Below are 20,600 nucleotides of genomic sequence, written 5' to 3' on the forward strand. Positions count from 1 at the left end.
TTGAGTGGGGTAAATTTAGAGTGAATTAACCCAATAAATGTGGATTTATGGGGATTAGGTACCTTGCTCAGAGGTAAACCAACCCTTGACCTGTTGGGATTTGAACCGACAACACTCTACTCTACACTCTACAAGCCAAGTTCCCTTTCCCCTACACTCTTAGATATAAAAGTGCTAAGTAGAAACATATAAGGTTTTTCGGTTTGTCCTCATAGGAGAACCCTTTTTGGCCTTTTATAAAGGTTTCACCTGGAACCCTTAGTGTTACCAAGAACCCTTTTAAAACCCTTTATTCAGGAAAGAGGTTTTAAAGGGTTCTCTGTATCAAAATGCTTCTTACTGTAACCATTAGTGTTACCAAGAACCACTTTCTTCGGGAAAGGGTTTTTCAGAAGCAAATGGCTCCAGGTAGAACCTCAGCCCTTGTAGAAGAACACTTTTGCAATCCTTATTTCTAAGTGTGTAGGCATGCACCAAAACGTCCTCCCCGGTCTTTGACCCGGAAGTAGAAGGAGACGTCATATAAACAGCAATACTGTTGGCGGAAATCATGCGCGGTGGCATCTTTCTTGAGACAACTTAGCAACCACAAGAGCCATGCTCCATCTAATTTACCCATAACACATACAGCAGGTACCAAACATACAGAGCCACAGCACCATCCACCTCACCGTCCATCACGCCGTTCACCGTTTGTTTTTCTGTGACCTAAAGGCCAACAGGAAACAATATTCAATAGCTTATATAGAGAAATACAACGGCACCTATGGAAGTGGTTGAACACGGCCAATAAATTGATTTTCTTCGCCGCATGTATACTGGGACTCAGCAAGTTGTCTGATTGCCTGTCTTAGTTGGACTGCTGTACCTTTGCTCGATTAAACTGCGTGTGTGTGTAAACATAAAGACTGGTACACTCTTACATCACTCTCACTCTCTAATCAGCATGAGGCTCATTGTCCCCCGACTCCTCCCCCTTTTTTTAAACACTGGAGCTGTTGCTCACAGCTGTACAGCTGTGAAATTAGTCAGCTGCAACTCGGTGTCAGATTTCAGATTTCAGATTTCACTACCCGAACCATCCCCCACTCTCTCTCCCTCCTCCTCTCCCTCACTCAGCTCTCAGCCAATTTCTTGGCATTTTTCAACATCCAGCATTGGGCAGAGTTAGTTGTGGAAGAGGGGGTTTATGGTGCGTTCCAGAGCCCATTCAAACACATGGGATGTTGGACTTATCCTACCTGAATTGTACTAACTCCTACTTCAAAGCGTTCCAGGCAATTAAGTCTACTTACATACACAAAAGAGCCGTATATGTAAAAGCGATACATATCGATATGTAACGTCATGAGTATACATTCATCGTAGCCCTACATATCTTCTTGCTAACAGATAACAACAACGACACAATTTCACACCATAACATGAAAAACAAGTTGTGATAAAATTGCTGTGTCTAAAACAAGTCTACACGCAGAAAAGTAAAGTTTTCAAAGCATATTCATGTGACTCAATGGGCGCCGCCATTATTCTCCGACTTAATTTTGGTGAAGTGAGGGTAGGTAGGTTGGTAGGGAGGTCCCACTTTGACAGGCATTCCAGTGCACTAGTTGGAGGTAGGATTAGTCCCACGTCCGACTGGTTTGGATGAGCTATGGAACGTACCAATAATACCCTTTAAATAGGCTCCTTAATATTTTCCTCAAATACATGAGTCACCATTATTCAAACAGAGGCAAAAATGCACAAACACAATACACCAACGGGACTGCACCATAATTTCCATATTCTCATGATTATACAGACAGGTGATGTTAAATGATCAGGGCCAAATATACAGTTCTTGGATTATAAATATCAATTAAAGGTTAATATGGGAATTCAGCAATTATAAAGTTCCAATCCTTTTGCGTCGATAACATTTTTACCACATTTTACAGCGAGAGTCCCCTCAAGCATCATCGGCTCAGAGAATGCTTTTCTTCAGAAAGCATGTCGGACAAATCTCAAAGTTCACAGTGTCTTGTTTTCTGTCCGGGATTGTCGTTATCTGTTAACCCAGTCTCTCTCTCTACACACACACACACACACACACACACACACACACATACATACACACACAGCTTTGGGGATCGTTTGTCATTGTTTTACAGCACTTTGTTTGCAGATCTATTCCACTCAACTCTGTAATGTTTAGTGTTTGCTTACAGGTGATTCAGATGTCTTGACTCGGCTTCTACCACTTGTCAGCCAGCGCGTGTTCAGTTGCAGCGCAGCCTGCTATTGCAACCTTTTCTGGAGGTGTACGTCGCTGGATTATTTATTCCAAACAACTTTATCTAATGTACGGAAATCCAGACTGCATTTACAAATATGTACTGCTTTTACTGTGAAACTCCTTTTGCATGGAAGGGTCACTCATTTGCACCTTTTGAGGTAATCGTGTGCTACAGGATAAAATGTTTGTTACCTGTTAAGCTGGTTTGGTCGTTTGCCTGCTGGCTGCAGAGGTGATGAATAAGGTCAGAAGTCCTAATCTCTGAGTGTCATCCTCACGCTAGATGGAGGGGACTTGGAACCAAGGCTGCATCAAGATTAACTTTGTACCTGCATGAAAAAGAAAGAGTACAGTGGTGACTGAGGTGGCTTAAGATAAAGATCTCTGAAACCTGAAAGCAAAGACATGTTACTTTCTACACTGCCTTTTTGTAACTTGAATATTCTGTATGAGGAATATTAAAATGAGTTCTTTGTGTGGTGCTTTCTTGTGGACGGCAAAACCAGCTTCAACTGGTCACTTAAACGCCTCCCATCACAATTCAGAGAATGGATCCTACAAATAATGCACAAGGAGCAGCCAGCAGAGGAGCTGAGAGTGCTCTTTACCACAGATGACAGCAAATGTTGGTCCCATTCAACTTAACTGAAAGCGAGACCGAGTCTGCAGCAATGCTGCGCTCACAGAGAAGATGTTAAAATGGTAAATTTGGTGATTGGCACGAAACACGAAGAAGAAGAAATGAGGAAAAGTCAGAGAACTCATTTTGGGAAAACACGGAGTAAGTCATACATATGAATCACAAGTAAGTCTCAAGTCTTCGAGTCACCACCAAGAATTCTTGCAAGAATTAAGCAAGTCAAGTCATGTCCCTGCTTTCAATCAAGCAAGTTACAAGTCAAGCTGCATGAAGATTGACGATGAAGGTGATTTTCCCACATATTCCACATTTAAATATCCTTTAGGAATTAATTACTCATACGATGTAAGGACTGCATCGTGGTCCCACACAACTGAATTGATACACAAATAAAATAAAAACTAAACTAAAATGTAAAAAAAATATATATTGAACAACGGAAATCCATTTCAAACATTGGACAAAACAAGGGACACTTATTATGACCAACTTTTCAGCAGCCAAGACGTTCACTGGCATTAAAATTATGTTGTCTTACCTTTCTCTGTGGGATTTGAAGTGTCGAACGATATTTCACGTAGAGGTGTCGGTGTTGTTCGGTTGCCAGGTTTGTACGCCAGGCCTCTAAAGCAGAGACAAATCATCACATTAACTCCTCAATATTAGAGAAAATTTGAGTAAATATTCTGTAAAACAAAAACAAAAAAGTAGAGCTGAGTCTTTAACCAGCGTTAGTCAAAGTAAGTCTCGAGTCCTCAAATGTGTGACTTACGTCAGACTCCTCCCCCCACCTCTGATGTTTGTTTAACAAGTTATTCATAGTATGCCGACATATCATCACCTTTGCATTTGATAAACAATTGAACACGTATTATTTTAATATTAAAGCAGGTACAGAGAAACATCATTTATTCAAAGACAAAGTACAACATACACATTATTTTAGTTCTGTTATTGTTCTCTGGCTTTTATTGTTGTTGATGTGCGTTGATGTGAGATTCTATGTGTACAAGTCATTGAAGACAAGAGGTATTCACTTTTTTTTCGGTCAGCAAATGCAGACATCAGAGAATCCAGGCTCTGCACTGGGATGCAGAAATAGTGCTTCAGTCAGCAGTCTGACACATGTGCAGCAAAAACAACAGAGTGTTGCACTCTAGTTCTTCCACTCACCACAGAGACAATGACAAACACCTACAGCACTTATTCATCAGTTGGGCCAATACCTTTTTTTTTTTTTTTTTTTTTTTAATCCTCAGGCATTTTTGTCCTCATTAACTTTTGTTCTCAGAAATTCATTTCGTTTTTCCATCTAAAGTTGATTGATTTTGGTTTTTTGATGAGCTGTTTTGCATATTTAATATTTAGTTCATACATTATTTCTATGGAAAATGCTGCAAATAATTATACTGCAGTGCAGACACAAAATAAGGGCAGGAGAGACAGACCATTCATGTTATATTATATATTAAACTTTATTTGTACTATTAGTTGTCATTAAAGGGGCCATATGTAAGAATGTGGCCAAAAACGGTTACTACATTCAAATTCAAAATACAGAGGTCTTTTAGGTTTCGTTTTCTGACGTAACTGGCAACCCGTGGTTGCTTGGCAGCCGAGACTCTACTGAGTGCAATGATTGGTAGACGGCGGTAGGTGGCGCCACATGCCAAAACATGATTTCAAAACGTAAACATGATTTGCAGTCTGCAAAATATTTTTTTTTATGCAAATATTTTGGCTGTACTGTTGTTGTTGGTGAGTTCAGTTTGTTATATGAACATTATTCCTGAGTCTCTGTGACATATTAGGAGGATTTTATGGCCAGTTGCTTTAGATTTATTACATAATGCACCTTTAAACTTTATTTTATCAGAGGGGGGAAAGAAAATCAGCATCCGTCAGCTGCCTTGATTTCTAAAAAAAACTGTACTGCATTGACAGAGAAAAGGTTGATACAATTACCTACAATTTTACAATTTACATTTAATAATACGGCAGTTTTGATTTTTACCCAAATAAGTGGCTTCGAGCTGTAATAGCTGCTCTGAATATTACTGTCAAGGCTCAAGGTGACCTGCCACACACAAAACCTCTATAGCAATATGACTTCACTTCATCACGTTAAGTTATAGTCGCGTGAGTTAGAAAACGACTCATCCACAAATTACTATAATCGATGTCTCCTAGTTTAAAAAAAGAAAAAAAAAAAAGGTGGAGTAAAATCAATTCAAGATGATACCCACGCAGAAAACAGGAGAACACCCCCATCTTTCCTAGAGGAAACCTCCCCTCCCTGTTGGACAGGTTTGGAGTGTCAACATGATCGTCCTCGTGTAACACGGCCCGTTTGAGTTTATTGCACAGCATAACCTTTGTTAACAGGCACATTTCTAGACAGTCTAAAGGAGGACTGTTGTCTACTTGTTGCAACAAAGCCACGCCTGCCAGTGCCGTGATGGGACCTGTTCTGACACTGACAATACAAACAAACAAAAAATGCAAAAATGAACGGTTCACATAAGACTTCCATCAGTTTCCAGCCAGAAGACATGCCTTTCTGTGAATGTAAACAGTTGACACAATGGCTGACAACGTCAACAAGGGTTTAAAGTTATGACAAGAAAACAAAGCTTCATGGCCCCATGATAGGTTGACTGGGGTCCAACTATATTTCCTCCTCCAAGTACTTACATGTTTTCACTTGAAACAGCAAAAATATAGTGTTGCACTCTTTTGGGAAAAAAGGGATCTTAGATCTTAGAATAAAAACACTAATACTTAGTGGAGAGAATGTGTAACAAACTGCAGTCAAAGCAAGAAAGATTTACTTTCAAAGTGAAAATACCACATTATATTTGGCTTATTCTAGAATAACATATAATTACTCTGCTATTAAAGGTGATTTTAAGATTGACAGCTTGGTTTGGAATGTTTCTAGTGATGTGTGTGAAAGAAAGAAAGAAAGAAAGAAAGAAAGAAAGAAAGAAAGAAAGAAAGAAAGAAAGAAAGAAAGAAAGAAAGAATTGGGGGAAAGGTTACTCTGGGTAATTAAACTTTGTATGAAACATATTGTTGTCATTTTGTGTTTCCATCATTACTTGTGTGTGCCTGACGCGTTCACAAAAGACGCCTCATTCACACGCTTTTGTTGTGAGCAAAGCCAAACACCAGTCATGAGGAATTGTGAGATTATGGGCTCGTAAACTCAGAGCTAAAAGATTTTGGCTTAGTCTACGAGGGCATACACAAAAAAAAACCCGCATTACTATGAGGAGAAAACAGGGACGGAGGTCTTTAACATCTGGCCCACAGCCAGTTATCTTCACACCACAGGCCTGTTGCACTGCACTAAAGCAAAGTAAAGAAAGTTTTTGAATAATAGTTTGGGGCCAATTGGTTTGTTTGTTTGTTTGTTTTTTTCGATCTTAGACAGGTTTGCTGCAGCAGAAAAGAACATAATGCAATTACAAGCAAACAGCCAAACAACTCAGAATTAGTGAACAAAAACAATTTGAGCACCTACCTGGTATCTCTCTGTGTTTTTGACGCGCTTCACTCCCGAATTCAATTAGTTTGATTTGATGCGTAATTTGGGGTTTTCTCGCTCCGGAGTTGTGCGTTCCAGAAAAGCGTGCACGTCATCACTGATGCACTTTTTGGCAGAGAGAAAATGGTGCAGGACCTGTTCCTCCGGGGATGACCGTGCCATAACTTTGCCTCTTACAGACGTGCCTCTCCGAGTCGCATCTCTCATCCCAGCCTCAACCTCGCTGATTGCACTGAGGAGCCGCAGCGATCGAGGCTTTCACTGTCAGGAATCACGTGACCGAGGCGTAGCATTGAACCTAATCTGAGGGCTCACAGGAGGAGGAGGAGGAGGAGGAGGAGAGAGGAAGATAAGGAGCTCTGCGGTCAAAACATCAGTGTCACACTAGACTTTACACAGTCGAGTCCTGAGAGGAGACGCAGCGCCACCGAAATACTCTGTCCATCAAAGTACAGTCATCATCTGCCACATTTAAACCACTCATCTAAATAATAGTTGTATGTATGTGTTTAGACGTATACAGCGGAGGATAGAGCTCTCTTTTTTTCCTAATTAAAAGATCAATAGTATGATTATAGTAAATCACTCGAATAATTGATGTAATATTCCATCAGACAGTCGGTAAATGGGTTTAAATAGTTAAGGAACATCATCATAAATCAGTTTAAAAACATGTAAAAAAAAAAAAAAACATAAAAAACACTTTTTCTTAAGTGACATGCGGATTAGAATGTGTTAACTGTATGCAAAATGTGTATTGTTCATGTTTTGAATGGTTGGATATGGATGGCTGCACATTATAGTATTGAATAGGTGAGAAGGTGCAGAAACTGATAAGTGCAAACCTCTTCCTGCTCTTATGAAATACATCATTTGTGTTCCATATCTATATTATCTTTGATTGCATTTTATGGTCAACACGGAATTCATTTTCCAAAAGTTAATACAGTGCATGCAATCAATCAGGTTTTTGCAGAATGATGAATGTTGATGATGATTTTAAAGGTGTGGTCACCTGGGGGCTTAGGACCCAAAACAGACTGTCCAGGACTATAAATATGGCCAGTAAAATCTTTGGGAGAAAGCAGAAGCAGCTAGTGAAACAATAAGCCAGACAATTCATGTGTGATCCTGTTCCTTCTCTTTAAAAACAAAAAAAAAATAAAGGAAAAACAAGATACTTACTTGACTGTTCATGACTGTATGCATGAAATCTTTCCGCTCGTCTTCGCTTCGGTGGCTGCATTAATGATTGCAAACTCTGAATCCGGCTTTTCATGACTTAGGTGAAAACAGCTGCCAAAGAAACTATATTGGTTAACTATGAGACACCGAGCAAAGGAGAAAATAATGACTACTTAACAAAGAGGGTAGCATAAAGTCAAGTTAAAGTTTATTAAGAGTTGTTGCTCTGTGGATGAGTGTCCTGGAGTACAGGAGATACGCGTTTACAGAGAGACGAGACCACGGCCACACACACACACACACACACAGAAAATGAACATGCCTGAATATAACATGATATTGGATCTGTTCTATGCACAGCATCAATAAAATAGTAGTACTAATTGATTGGTACTTTAAAAAGAAAAGAAAAGCTTTTGACTCCTCTACTCAGTAGCTGTTAGAATATTAGAAATCATTGTCTAGTTTAAATATGACCTGAAAATACAGAAAACACAGCAGACCACTGGGGGGAAATACCCCAGACTTCTCTTTCCCACAGTTCATTTAGATTGTGTGATTATAGCGATGCACATTTACAAATCTTTACAATAAAACTGCCCAGTGAGCAACCGAGTCTTCAAGATGCTATCTTGTGAACTGCTACTGTGATGGTACCGTGACTCCTCACCAGAATGTTTCTACGAGAAAGAAAAAAACGTAGATCTTGTCAGACAAACATACACCTTATTGTATATATATCTGAGATGATTAATGTTAGTATATAAACCATATTGTTAGTGCTTTATTATTAGTGGTGGTTATTTGTATGAGGTCTGATTATCATCATCATATGGTTTATCAGCAATAGAAGCATAACACTGAACTTAAGTTTAAAAAAAGTCACAAAACAAATAAAAACAAAACAGTTGGCTCATCTACAGTTAGTCTAAAGTCAATATACATTTTTACATGAATTGATAATCATTTATTTATCATTGTTTAAGTCTGAAGTGCAGCAGGTGTTTCACAGAGTCCACAGGGGGGCAGCATAGTTACACAGATAAGCTCTCATGTCAAGTCTTTGGGCACAGACGTTCAAACTCTTTGTTTCTGGATCACGGTCTTTCTGTCAGTGTCACTAATCTATTTACTGAAACCAATAAAATAAAATAAAAAAATAACAAAAACGAAGGAGAGGTCGTGTTAGTGCTCACCCTAACTCAGACTCCAAACACACGGTCGGAGTGTCAGTGGGGTCTCTGGTGAGAGCCGCAGCTTGTTTGGCCAGAACTGACACAACACCGCTGTGATCATCGGTCAGCGAGCCACGACCTGGTGAGGATTGTGAAATATACAGTAGAGTCATTAGGCAGAAAAGAGGAAACAAGTTACATCAAACATAACGATATGAATGGAACAGCATCCATCTCATATGTATCGTCTCTGTTCTCCTCCGGAGACATTTGTGAAATAAAGTCACTGAGACTTGAGACAGTGAGAATCCATATTGAAACTGGTTTTGTCACCATTCAATCAATATTTTACAGAAGGACATCACAGATATCATCAGTGAACACGATCTAAATGTCTAAATCTCCAAATTTCTACAGTAAAGTGTTTGAAACTTCACACAAAGACACTGATGTGAGGCCAGGAGTAAGAAACCGTGGAAGTGTTATTCATCTCCTTTTAAATAATACAGTAGCAAATCATGGATATTAAGTAAGTTTTCTGTCATTCTGTTTCATTGAATTGATTCTCACACTTGCTAATTTATGACCTTTGGTCATTAGACTATTTGAAGCTAGTAGTTTTGTACTCCAAAACAAGAGTACTGCATTGCTACGGGGAAACAATATAGAAAAGAGAAGCTTATACGTCTTTAATTTCTCTGACTGTACTCTGACGGTAAATTCCTGTACAGCAGATTGTTTTACATAACATAAACTGAACTTTGAGCTACATGTGGATGTACAGAAGTGTTCTTACAGCCCAGACTGTGTCCTTGATGATCCGTGCACAGCACGCCGACAACCGCGGGGTTCTTCATGCTGCCAAAACAAGGAGGGAAAAGTGGTATATAACGTCCAAATATCTCTAACACGAGCGCAGAAATAGTGCGTTATTGACTTACGTGTCATCCAGGTGTTGTTCCAGAGTCGATTCCATAATTAGCGATGTTCAGACCCTCCGAAATTCAAGCGAATTTGATGATAAGTCGTTGTTGTTGTAGTTGACTACTTCCGCAGAGCTTCCGCCTAGCGTCAGGTGATCGTCACATGGTCTATGGGTCCTTGTGAGGACTAAACTACTCAAAACGCGCTTTGATAAAACAATAAACGACAGATAGATAGATAGATAGATAGATAGATAGATAGATAGATAGATAGATAGATAGATAGATAGATAGATAGATAGATAGATAGATAGATAGATAGATAGATAGATAGATAGATAGATAGATAGATAGATAGATAGATAGATAGATAGATAGATAGATAGATAGATAGATAGATCACATGAACGTGCACCCCCCACACAAAAACAAAAATAGATCAGTGTCATTAAATAATGTGATACTACTGGAGTGTCACTAATACCTTGCAATATCTTTGGCTTCTGTTGCTAGGATACTACAAAATATGGTTCAATAATGAAACTATAAATTTAAATTAAATAACAATTGAAATATTCATTCATAGTTTAGCCACTGCTTTTCAATTTCCCAGTTTGTTTGTTTTTTGTCAATCAGATTCTGTTACGGACAAATACAATTATGTCAAAACATTATTCCCGCCATCAACTTTTCAACAAGTTCAACTTTCTACTAACGCTCTAATCTAAAAAATTTATTTATGTTACTTTTGGAACATAAAATATGGGAGCAATATTTCTGCTAAAAAGCCGGAAGCTTTTATGATGGATTTACTTAATGTGTTTTATTCAAAAGTAAGCTGCAGGCCACCACCAATTGGCTCGCTTTCCCTGCGTGATTTCTGCTACCTGTCTCAAGACAGCGAAGCTCCAGCGCTCCTGCTGACAAGGCAGAAATGGGTGAATGTAATTATGTGGCCACTGCAATGGAGGAATCCATCACCTGTGCAGCAGCGGGGTAACGTCCGACTGATTCACCCTCCTCTCCTCTTCTTTCTCTCATATTTCTCTTTCCTGGCAACCTGCTGCCCGTCACTGTCCGAGCATGCACGTAGGCAAACACGCGTCCAAGTGCAAGTTTGTGCCTGTGAGTGGATGGAATAATTCTCTAGGTCCATACACACACACACACACACACACAGGTTTGCTCAGTCCTCTTCTCATTGACATCCATTCATTTGAACATCTTAACCAAAGCCGTATCCCTAAACTTAACCATTACCAGCTAATGTCAAACCCTAACCATAACCAATTCCTCATAAACAAGGTAGTGCCTCATTAGGCCCAGGTTTTTGGACGACATGAGGACATCTGTTCCTGACAAGGTCGGTGTTTATATCTGCATTGGGGAGGAAGGCATACATTTAAAATAAAGTCATTATCTGTTAGACAGGGCCACACTCACAGCACAGTAAATCTATAGATGAGCTAAATGAAAAAAGTGTAATCACTGCACCATATAATTGTTGCTGTAATGCATTTGGAGTCACGCCTCATTATTCATATACTGTATACATCGCACAATAAGTAATGTCACTGAGGTGTGATGTGTTAGTCCTAACAAATTGTTTTTGCAACATTAAACTTTTAGCTGTAAACACTTTGCAGCAATTACAGAATGTGACAGATTTACTGGTAACTAAATGCCTTAATCGCTCCATTATCACTGTACAATGGCACCACCACGCTAAACATATGCCATCATAAAACAGAAAATATCACTTTCACATGGCGCCTCGGTCCATCTTCATATATACTATAGATACTTCATTAAACGTTTTAAATCAGTGAATGTTGGAGATATTTTTGCCTCTCTCTGACAAATAACTCATTTGACTCCATGACCCCTGTCCCTCCTCCCTTCTACGTTTTTAAATTCATTTTAGTTCATCAACTTGTGAAGTAATTTTACCCACATATGTTGTGTTAAAATATAAGATTCATGGAAAATCAGCCATCTTCTGCTTGGAGCTGATGTGTGGTCAAACCCCACAGCAGACTAAAAGTTCGAGTCACTCTCCATCAGACATCATACGCATGAGCAAGATGACGAAGCATTTGAGGAGACAGTCAGAGGGCTCAGACATGGGGAGGGCGGATTGGGGTCGGAGGTGGGTGAAAAAAAGAGGGAGAGCGTTTGGCTCCCTCCCTCCCTCCCTCTCCCCCTCCCTCCCTTTGAGAAGTATTGGAAACCCTCATGACTGAGTGGAGGGTCGTGGATCCAGTGTAAGGTGCAGGAGAGTCCGTTTCCAGCTGCTGTCCAGTGTCGAAGGTATTGTGAGACACTGTCATTCTCCTCTTGTTGTCATGGGCTTCACAGCGTTGCTATTGTCCTTCCTGCTGGTGTCTCTGAGCTGGTCCAGTGGAGCCATCATCACAGGGGTGAGTGACAGCTTATGCCGTGCTGTAATAGCAGTATTTTCTTTTTTTTCAGATATTAGATTACTGTGTAATCAATGTGAGAACATTTTTCTAAATTTACTGACTACTCTTTTCATATCATTTATATCACTTTTAGCACTCGTTTCTATACTTTTCTATATTATGTTGAGTAGATGAAGACTGTATTTTCTTATTATTTATTAATGGATTGTTATTTTTTTATATATTTTATCAGCAAATCAAACAATCAAGTTATTTTGTGTCATAAGAAATAGTGAAAAAAGCTTCCTGATCAGATAATGCCTGGTCTTACAGAACTTTCACTCATTTAGTGACAATATTGGAAATTGACATACTGATGAACTGACTAATTATTTTAGTTCTTACAGAAGTGTTTTGTACTTCAACAGCCTGGTTTAATTCAACTTTGACATTTACATTTTTAAAAAACAGGCTTATAAACTAAATTACACAAAAAAAACAAAAAAACTGCTTACGTTGGTGAACAAATTGTAAAATGTGATTATATGCGAACGAGAGACCACATCCTTCTCCGTTTCAAGTCCGCTGGAAAAATGAGAGGAAATCATCTCAGTCGTCTCATTGATATTCATTTGTAAATGGATTAGGGAGTCGACAGGCAATGGATAAAATGGCTTTCATTGTACTAACAATCAAGGGGATCTCTATTAGCGTAAATAAAAATGAGACCGACTCAGTGGAATCTAAAGGACCGTCCTCATCTATGTCCTCTCTTCCATTCTTTCCTGTACATACCTGTATCACTCTGCGTCTCTCTGTCCGTCCTGCAGGCCTGTGACAGAGATGTGCAGTGTGGCTTTGGTCTTTGCTGTGCCGTCAGTCTGTGGCTGAGAGGTCTGAGGATGTGCGTCCCAAGAGGTGTGGAGGGGGACGAATGCCACCCTTTCAGCCATAAGGTGGGGGGAAATATATTTGTACCAGTGACACAATAGTGATGGATGTTAATGCATTAATAAGTATCACTAGCCTCTTATCATAACCCAATCTTAAAAAGTTTTACCTTAGATGTTGTGGAGGCCAGAAAAAACTGTCCTTGAATTGGTCCTCCGATCTAAAGAAAACACACACACACACACACACACACACACACACACACACACACACACACACACACACACACACACACACACACACACACACACACACACACACACACACACACACACACACACACACACACACACACACACATTCTTGTACTTGCTGCATACTGAGGACCGGGTAAAAGAGCTGACAAAGTGAGGACCAGCATTTCCACTTTATAAATCAACACAATTACAAATATCTACTTATATATAAAATTTGACCCAAAATGTGACAAAAACGTCATACTATACTGTCATCCAAAAAAAATGTTGAAGAAAAAAATTTGACCCAAAATGTTTGGTCCAAAATGTGAAAAAAAAATGTACGCAAAATTTTTGGTCCAAAATTTGAAAAAAAAAATTGGACCCAAAATGTTTGGTCCAAAATTTGAAAAAAAATTGACAAAAAAATTGATGCAAAATTTTTGGTTCAAAATTTGAAAATAAAAATTGGACCCAAAATGTTTGGTCAAAAATTTGAAAAAAAAATGGACGCAAAATTTTTGGTCAAAAATTTGAAAAAAAAAAATTGGACCCAAAATGTTTGGTCAAAAATTTGAAAAAAAATTTGACGCAAAATGTTTGGTCCAAAATTTGACAAAAAAAGTCATACTATATACTATGTCGTCCAAAATTTGAATTTTTTTTTTTTTTGACAAACAGTAAAGCATGTTGTAGCAACCTAAGGAAGTGATTTCAATGTAAACAAATGTGAGGACCGACCAAAATGTCCTCACCCCGTAAAAATGTCCTCACTTTGTTGGTTAAAAACCCTCACTGGTCCTCAGTATGGCGCAAGTACAAGAACACACACACACACACACACACACACACACACACTTATTCTCTGTGTTAGTGGACATTCAGATTAGCGCTGGCAGGTTGACTGACGCTGTAGAAAAGCTGCTGATAACCGCAGAGGATATTGATCTCCCTCACAGCAAAGCAAGCAATCGGCGCTGTTAATCACTGTGATTTGTGGGAGATGGCAACATTTAGTTCTTACTTCTAGCACTGCATCCATCTCTGCATTCAGACGTTTAAGGAGTATCCTTTTAGGATACCTGTGGCGTCACTTGTCAGCTGAAGAGGAATTAAACTGTCAGATTATTTTCACTCCCTTTCAAACATTTTTCAGGTGCCGTATCCAGGAAAAAGGCAGCACCACACCTGCCCCTGTCTCCCCCATTTGGTGTGCACCGGATACGCTGACAGCAAGTATAGATGCACGGAGAACTTCAAAAACATTGACTATTAATGGACGTCCAAACATTGGGATGAAGAAGGTCACAGCAGACATCAGAGACTTGGACAGGCTGTGGTTTAAAGAACACACGTGTCTTCTTCTTCACTGTCTTCATTCTTCATCTGTGTCGTCTATGTACTATAATATACTGCAGTTTCTATTCTATTGATTGAAGTGTAACCGTCCAACAGGAGCCACAGTAAATGTTATTTTTCGAAGGCTCCTCGGAAAGCTGTTTGTGAACTTCTGTTGTCATGCTCAGTTTGTGTTAATTTATCAAAAGAAAATGTACAGATATGATTGTCAATAAACTATAACAATAACAATGTCACGTAATACATGCCCCCGTGGAGTTGTTTTGTACAGTTTACAGCAAAGCAAGTGGCTTGATTAAACACATTAATGTGTGTAAAGAGATGGTGGTATCAAGTAGTATTAGTCTGATTATAGTGAAGGTCATAATCAGAGTTTAAGAGCCTTAAGTTCCACCAGTGAAAGTGGGTGACCTTGCTAAATAACACAAACTGAAAAACTGAAGACAAAGGCACCTGAGTGTGAAGGCCAAACATTCTAACATTCTATTAATACTACTACTACTACTGCTACTACTACTACTACTAGTGCTACTGATACTGCTACTACTACTACTGCTACTATTACTATACCTATCTAATACTACTACTAGTAGTGCTACTGATACTACACCTACTACTACTACTACTACTACTACTGCTACTGATACTGATACTGATACTACTACTACTACTGCTACCACTGCTACTATTACTATACGTATCTAATACTACTACTACTACTACTAGTAGTGCTACTGATACTACTACTACTACTACTCCTACTACTATTACTACTGCTACTACTGCTACTTCAGCTACTACTACTATTATTACTGCTACTACTCCTTACTACTACTGGTACTACTACTACTATTACTTTACCTATCTAATACTACTACTAATAGTGCTACTACTACTTCTCTACTCCTACTACGACTACTGCTACTACTCCTACTCCTACTACTTCTACTACTACTACTACTACTACTACTACTGCTACTACTCCTACTCCTACTACTACTGCTACTGATACTACTACTTGTCCTACTATTACTACTGCTGCTACTACTGCTACTACTCCTACTACTACTACTGCTACTGCTACTACTACTGACACTACTACTACTGCTACTACTACTGATACTACTACTACTGCTACTCCTACTACTACTACTACTACTGCTAGTACTATTACTACTGCTACTACTGATACTGATACTACTACTGATACTACTACTACTGCTACTGATACTACTACTATAACTAATACTACTAGTAGTAATGCTACTGCTACTACTACTGCTACTAATACTACTACTACTACTACTACTACTCCTAGTACTACTACTACTACTACTACTACTCCTAGTACTACTACTACTACTACTCCTAGTACTACTACTACTACTACTACTAGAAACATATTTTATAAAACCCATGTGTCACCTATGCGTTGTGACATAAGGATCTGACATAAATGAAAATAAAACAGTACATCATATACACAGCAGAAGCAGGGGGAGTGGTTAGGTCTTGTGTCGCCTCGATGACATTCCCATGCTGCACAGAGGAAGTGAGAGTCAGACAGAGGTAAAAGGAAGATTGCACTCGTAAATCAAGACGACTGGAAACACAAACAAGTGCCCACAAAAAGTTTCAGAAGTGTATTCTACTAAATAATAAACAATGCACACTCACCCCTTGCACTGCTGGTACATACGAAGAGATGCTCTCTCAGTCAGGTCTGATAGTCTTGCTTCATAAAGCCTGTTTTCATATGAAGTATGCTGCAAACAAATAATGTTACTTTGTTTCTGTTCATAAAGACTAAACAGAGGCAGCATATTGATATCAACATCAACAAAAATGACCAAATAAAATGCACTGTAGCTTTAATCATAAACTTTCCAGACATAAATCGACGACAAAAGATCTGATTTCAAGCGATTTGCTTAAAATTCATTGAGCTTTTCTTTAATGTGGAGCAAACCACGTGTCTTTATTTTGTGTCAAGTTTAACTGTTATCACAAATCCTGCCAAGTGTACTTATCAACCCATTAGGATCACTATGTAGCCTACTATTTAAACACAAGATTATCATTGGATCAAAAGGTCAGTCCTTTTTTAAAATTGCGTTTTAACACTGATCTAAATATTTGTGTGTATTGAATAAACATACACATCTAATATGTTAAGTGAAGCACTATAAAGTCACACATACAGTAAGTTTCTGAATCTACAAAACATGTTTAATCTGCCTTTGTTGACATTTGCTTTAGAGATAAGAGAGAGTTTATCAGTGTATCACATATTTCTTATCTCCACATGTTGTGAACTCATGGAGAAGGGCATTTTGAAGACACAACCTTGATATTTGGTATAAAAGGACTGGACTGTGAAACTAACTTCCCTCATCTGAGTCCAACAGCAAAAGAAATCAGCACCATGAGGCGGCTCATCATTCTGTCAGCCCTTGTGGTTTTCTCTGAGTGCTTTCCTCATAGGTAAGCTGCTTGAAAAGCAACCTGTACTTTCACTTCTTTGACATTTTACACCTGAATAGACTCAAGTGTTGAAAGACAATCTATTCATCTATTACTGGGGGGGAAATCTAAAGGCCATCATACTCCGTCTTACTTTGAGGTCTAACAACCTTGCACAAAGTACGGTACAGTGTAGATCTTGTCGTCTCCAGCTATAAGATTGAGGACATCTGTGGGTTTTGCTTCTTGTTTATATGCTTTGCCGTGTGCAGGGTTTCCCTGATCAAGGGGAAGTCTGCCAAGGAAGCCATGCAGGAGAAAGGAATATGGGAGGAGTACAGGAAAAATAACCCATACGACCCAATGGCCAAGTTCTACCAGACAGGTTTGGCGCCAATGACCAATGATGCTGACGTAAGTCCAGAGCAACAGCTTTAGATGTTAGATTCATCAAAAGATTCACTGATAATTTATTTTTCTGCATTTTACTCAAGCTGTTGTTAATACCTATTCAACTGCATTACTGTAGCAGTCCTCCTCATGTCCCTCTAGATGTCCTACTACGGCGTGATCTCCATTGGGACTCCTCCTCAGTCCTTCACTGTCATCTTTGACACTGGCTCTGCCAACCTTTGGGTCCCTTCAGTCTACTGCTCGAGCAAACCCTGTGGTGAGTAGCACTGAGTTTGTCTGCCCAGTTCACCGAAAACATGAGTGAGACGGTGAAACAAAATGTTAAAAGAGAACAGTCATGGATTATGGACCCCGGAGTTACACATTGGAGCTTTAAGAACATGTTTGAGTTCCACACATTTGATGTGTGACTCACTTCATCATTGGAAAGGGTTCAAGTTGCTTTGACATTGTAATAAAAACACACATTTAAAAGTGAAGCTGTTTCTTTGCAGAGAACCACAGGAGGTTCAGCCCACAGCAGTCCTCCACTTTCCAGTGGGGCAACGAGGCTCTGTCCATCCAGTACGGCACTGGCAGCATGAATGGAGGTCTGGGAAGTGACACTGTTGAGGTAAACAATCCCCCTGGAAAAAAAAAAGAAAAAAGCATAGTGTATTTAGATATTCGAGGAGGCATTCAGTGTCTCCACGGCCTGTTCAACTCTGACTGAGGGTTGTGTTCTTTGTTCAGGTGGGCGGCATCTCTGTGGCCAACCAGGTGTTTGGAATGAGCCAAACAGAAGCTGACTTCATGACCCACATTCTGGCAGATGGCATCTTGGGACTGGCCTTCCAGAGCATTGCTCTCGACGATGTTGTCCCGGTCTTCAATAACATGGTCAATCAAAACCTTGTGCCCCAGCCTTTGTTCTCTGTGTATCTGAGCAGGTACTGTATCAGGATGGACATCTGTGTGTGTTGGTTGTGATTCATTCAGCATGGCACATTTCATTAGTGTATGAGGTGCGTTCATTTTTCTCTCTCAGTAACGGTCAGTCGGGCAGTGAGGTGATTTTTGGTGGCGTAGACGGAAGCCACTACACTGGACAAATCACCTGGATCCCTTTGACTTCAGCCACCTACTGGCAGATCAAGATGGACAGGTACAAAGGAACGCATCCAAAAATCAGTTTTTACATTAGCACATGCACTATACTGAATGGTACAAGGCCTTCTGGTTCAAGCCAGAGGGTCTTGTGCCTTTTGGGTTTGCTGGTCCACCTCCTGCTGTTCCTCCTCACAGTGTTACCATTGACGGAGAGACTGTGGCCTGCACTGGTGGCTGCCAGGCCATCATTGACACTGGCACCTCCATGATCGTTGGCCCAACCAGTGACATCAACAACATGAATTCATGGGTTGGAGCCTCAACCGACCAGAACGGAGAAGTGAGTCATAACGTGACACCGCACGATTTGACCGAAATGTTCCCTTTCTCTGAACCCACAGTAAACAGGCGTGTAATGCTCTGACGTCAAAACGCTCACATAAAAATTATTTAGTAGAACGTTTTAAAAGCAGCCTCAGCTGGAAGTCTGTGGAACAGCAATAAATTGATCTTGTGCTACTACACGCTCCATAACTTTGCGTGTGATGTTCTCTTCACAGGCTACAGTGAACTGCCAAAACATCCAGGACATGCCTGATGTCACCTTCACTCTCAATGGCAACGCCTTCACCGTGCCTGCATCTGCCTACGTCTCTCAGGTCACTTAGCTTACCACCCACTGCAAAATACAATTTTCTGAAATTATGATGAAGATTTTAGGGATAATATTTACTTATTTTTTCCCTCTTCTCGCTGCAGAACTACTATGGCTGCAACACTGGCTTTAGTCAGGGTGGCAGTGACCAGCTCTGGATCCTGGGAGATGTCTTCATCAGGGAGTACTACGCCATCTTTGATGTCCAGGCTAAGTACATTGGTCTGGCCAAGTCTGTGTAATGACTATTTGTCTGAATGCAGACTGAAAAAAAAAAAGACAAGACATGTCGCCTTTGCATTAAAGACCTTTTGCAATCTAAAGGTTCTGTGTATTTTTGTATGTGTGTGATGACAACCAAGAAAAAGTACAACCAAGCATGTTTGGTCACAGTGAAAATGTCACAGGAATAAGAATCAGTTCAGTCTGTCCTTTCATTCACTCTTCAGAGAAATCTGATCTTTTGTCCACGACACAAAAAGAACAAAAAGGACAGACGTGAAGTAGAGGTAGAAGAAGGAATATCAAGTGAAGCTCAGAATAGCAGAGGTTCCAGGTGAGGTTGAAATCCAGAGGAAGACGATAAAGAACTGACAAGATATAAGATCACTCGATGACACGGTCTGATAACAGGACGTCACCATGTGAACAGACACACGGTGGTGAAAAGCAGACAAAGCCGTGAGGAAAATCGCACAACATTTATCATGAGACAGATTTATTCCTTCAATCATTTAGATAAAAAGCTCACACCATGAAAACATTTAACAGTGATTTATATATATATTTTTTTACAATTTGGGCTAAATCAGACATTTATCCTTTTGGGGTTTAAGCTCTTAAAAAACCTAACCATAACCACTGAAGTTAAATATATACATAAACTCCTACGCGAGTGAGTGTGTGTACTCTGACCACATTGGAACCAAATTTAGTATTTGTTCAGATGCTTAATGTGGGGGATATAATGAGGTCTCACAACAATAAGATTTATGCTTTAGGAAAGTTTTCATATTGATCGGATTAGTTCATTTTAAACCCGAATAAAAATGCACAAATAAAAACAGTCCCAGGAAAAAAGGGCAGGCACTAACTCGACTCTCAGAGGAATTCACTGGTGGATTGCCAGTGTGGAGTACTCCACCATATCAGCATGTTCTGCGTGTGGGGATCCAGCTCGTGTTTTCGGCACCCCAACGTTTGCATACAGCTCTGCGTGTTTCTGATGCGCTCTGAAGTCCACCGTCGTGTAGACGACGCCGCTCGTTTCCTGGAGGAGACAAACTTAGTCAAGAGACAACGGTGCAGAGGAAGATAAGTATGTGACAGTGAGTCACAGA

The 20,600-nt window shown here is 39.7% G+C and overlaps 3 protein-coding genes across 3 annotated transcripts; 2 read left to right on the top strand and 1 right to left on the bottom strand.

Moving 5' to 3' along the window:
* Window positions 1-7,859: 7,859 nt before the first annotated feature.
* On the bottom strand, window positions 7,860-9,904 carry lamtor5 (late endosomal/lysosomal adaptor, MAPK and MTOR activator 5). The gene is made up of 4 exons (XM_083895401.1): window positions 9,770-9,904; window positions 9,625-9,686; window positions 8,850-8,967; window positions 7,860-8,333 (listed from the first exon to the last, which is right to left on the bottom strand). Exons 1-4 carry the CDS (start codon window positions 9,802-9,804, stop codon window positions 8,273-8,275), a joined length of 276 nt encoding a protein of 91 aa, XP_083751527.1. The 5' UTR covers window positions 9,805-9,904; the 3' UTR covers window positions 7,860-8,272.
* Window positions 9,905-12,096: 2,192 nt separating this feature from the next.
* Window positions 12,097-14,556, top strand: prok1 (prokineticin 1; the record flags this gene model as incomplete). The annotated part of the gene is made up of 3 exons (XM_083895408.1): window positions 12,097-12,171; window positions 12,984-13,109; window positions 14,437-14,556. The coding sequence occupies 3 exons, from the start codon at window positions 12,097-12,099 to the stop codon at window positions 14,554-14,556; spliced, it is 321 nt and encodes a 106-aa protein (XP_083751534.1).
* A 2,508-nt stretch (window positions 14,557-17,064) lies between these two features.
* Window positions 17,065-19,502, top strand: LOC310932194 (pepsin A-like; the record flags this gene model as incomplete). The annotated part of the gene is made up of 9 exons (XM_083895486.1): window positions 17,065-17,123; window positions 17,375-17,516; window positions 17,655-17,772; window positions 18,011-18,129; window positions 18,249-18,445; window positions 18,544-18,660; window positions 18,801-18,945; window positions 19,166-19,264; window positions 19,365-19,502. 9 exons carry the CDS (start codon window positions 17,065-17,067, stop codon window positions 19,500-19,502), a joined length of 1,134 nt encoding a protein of 377 aa, XP_083751612.1.
* Window positions 19,503-20,600: the final 1,098 nt, after the last annotated feature.

Source organism: Microchirus variegatus (genome assembly GCF_963457635.1).
Source record: "Microchirus variegatus genome assembly, chromosome: 9".
In the NCBI taxonomy this organism is placed as follows: Eukaryota; Metazoa; Chordata; class Actinopteri; order Pleuronectiformes; family Soleidae; genus Microchirus; species Microchirus variegatus.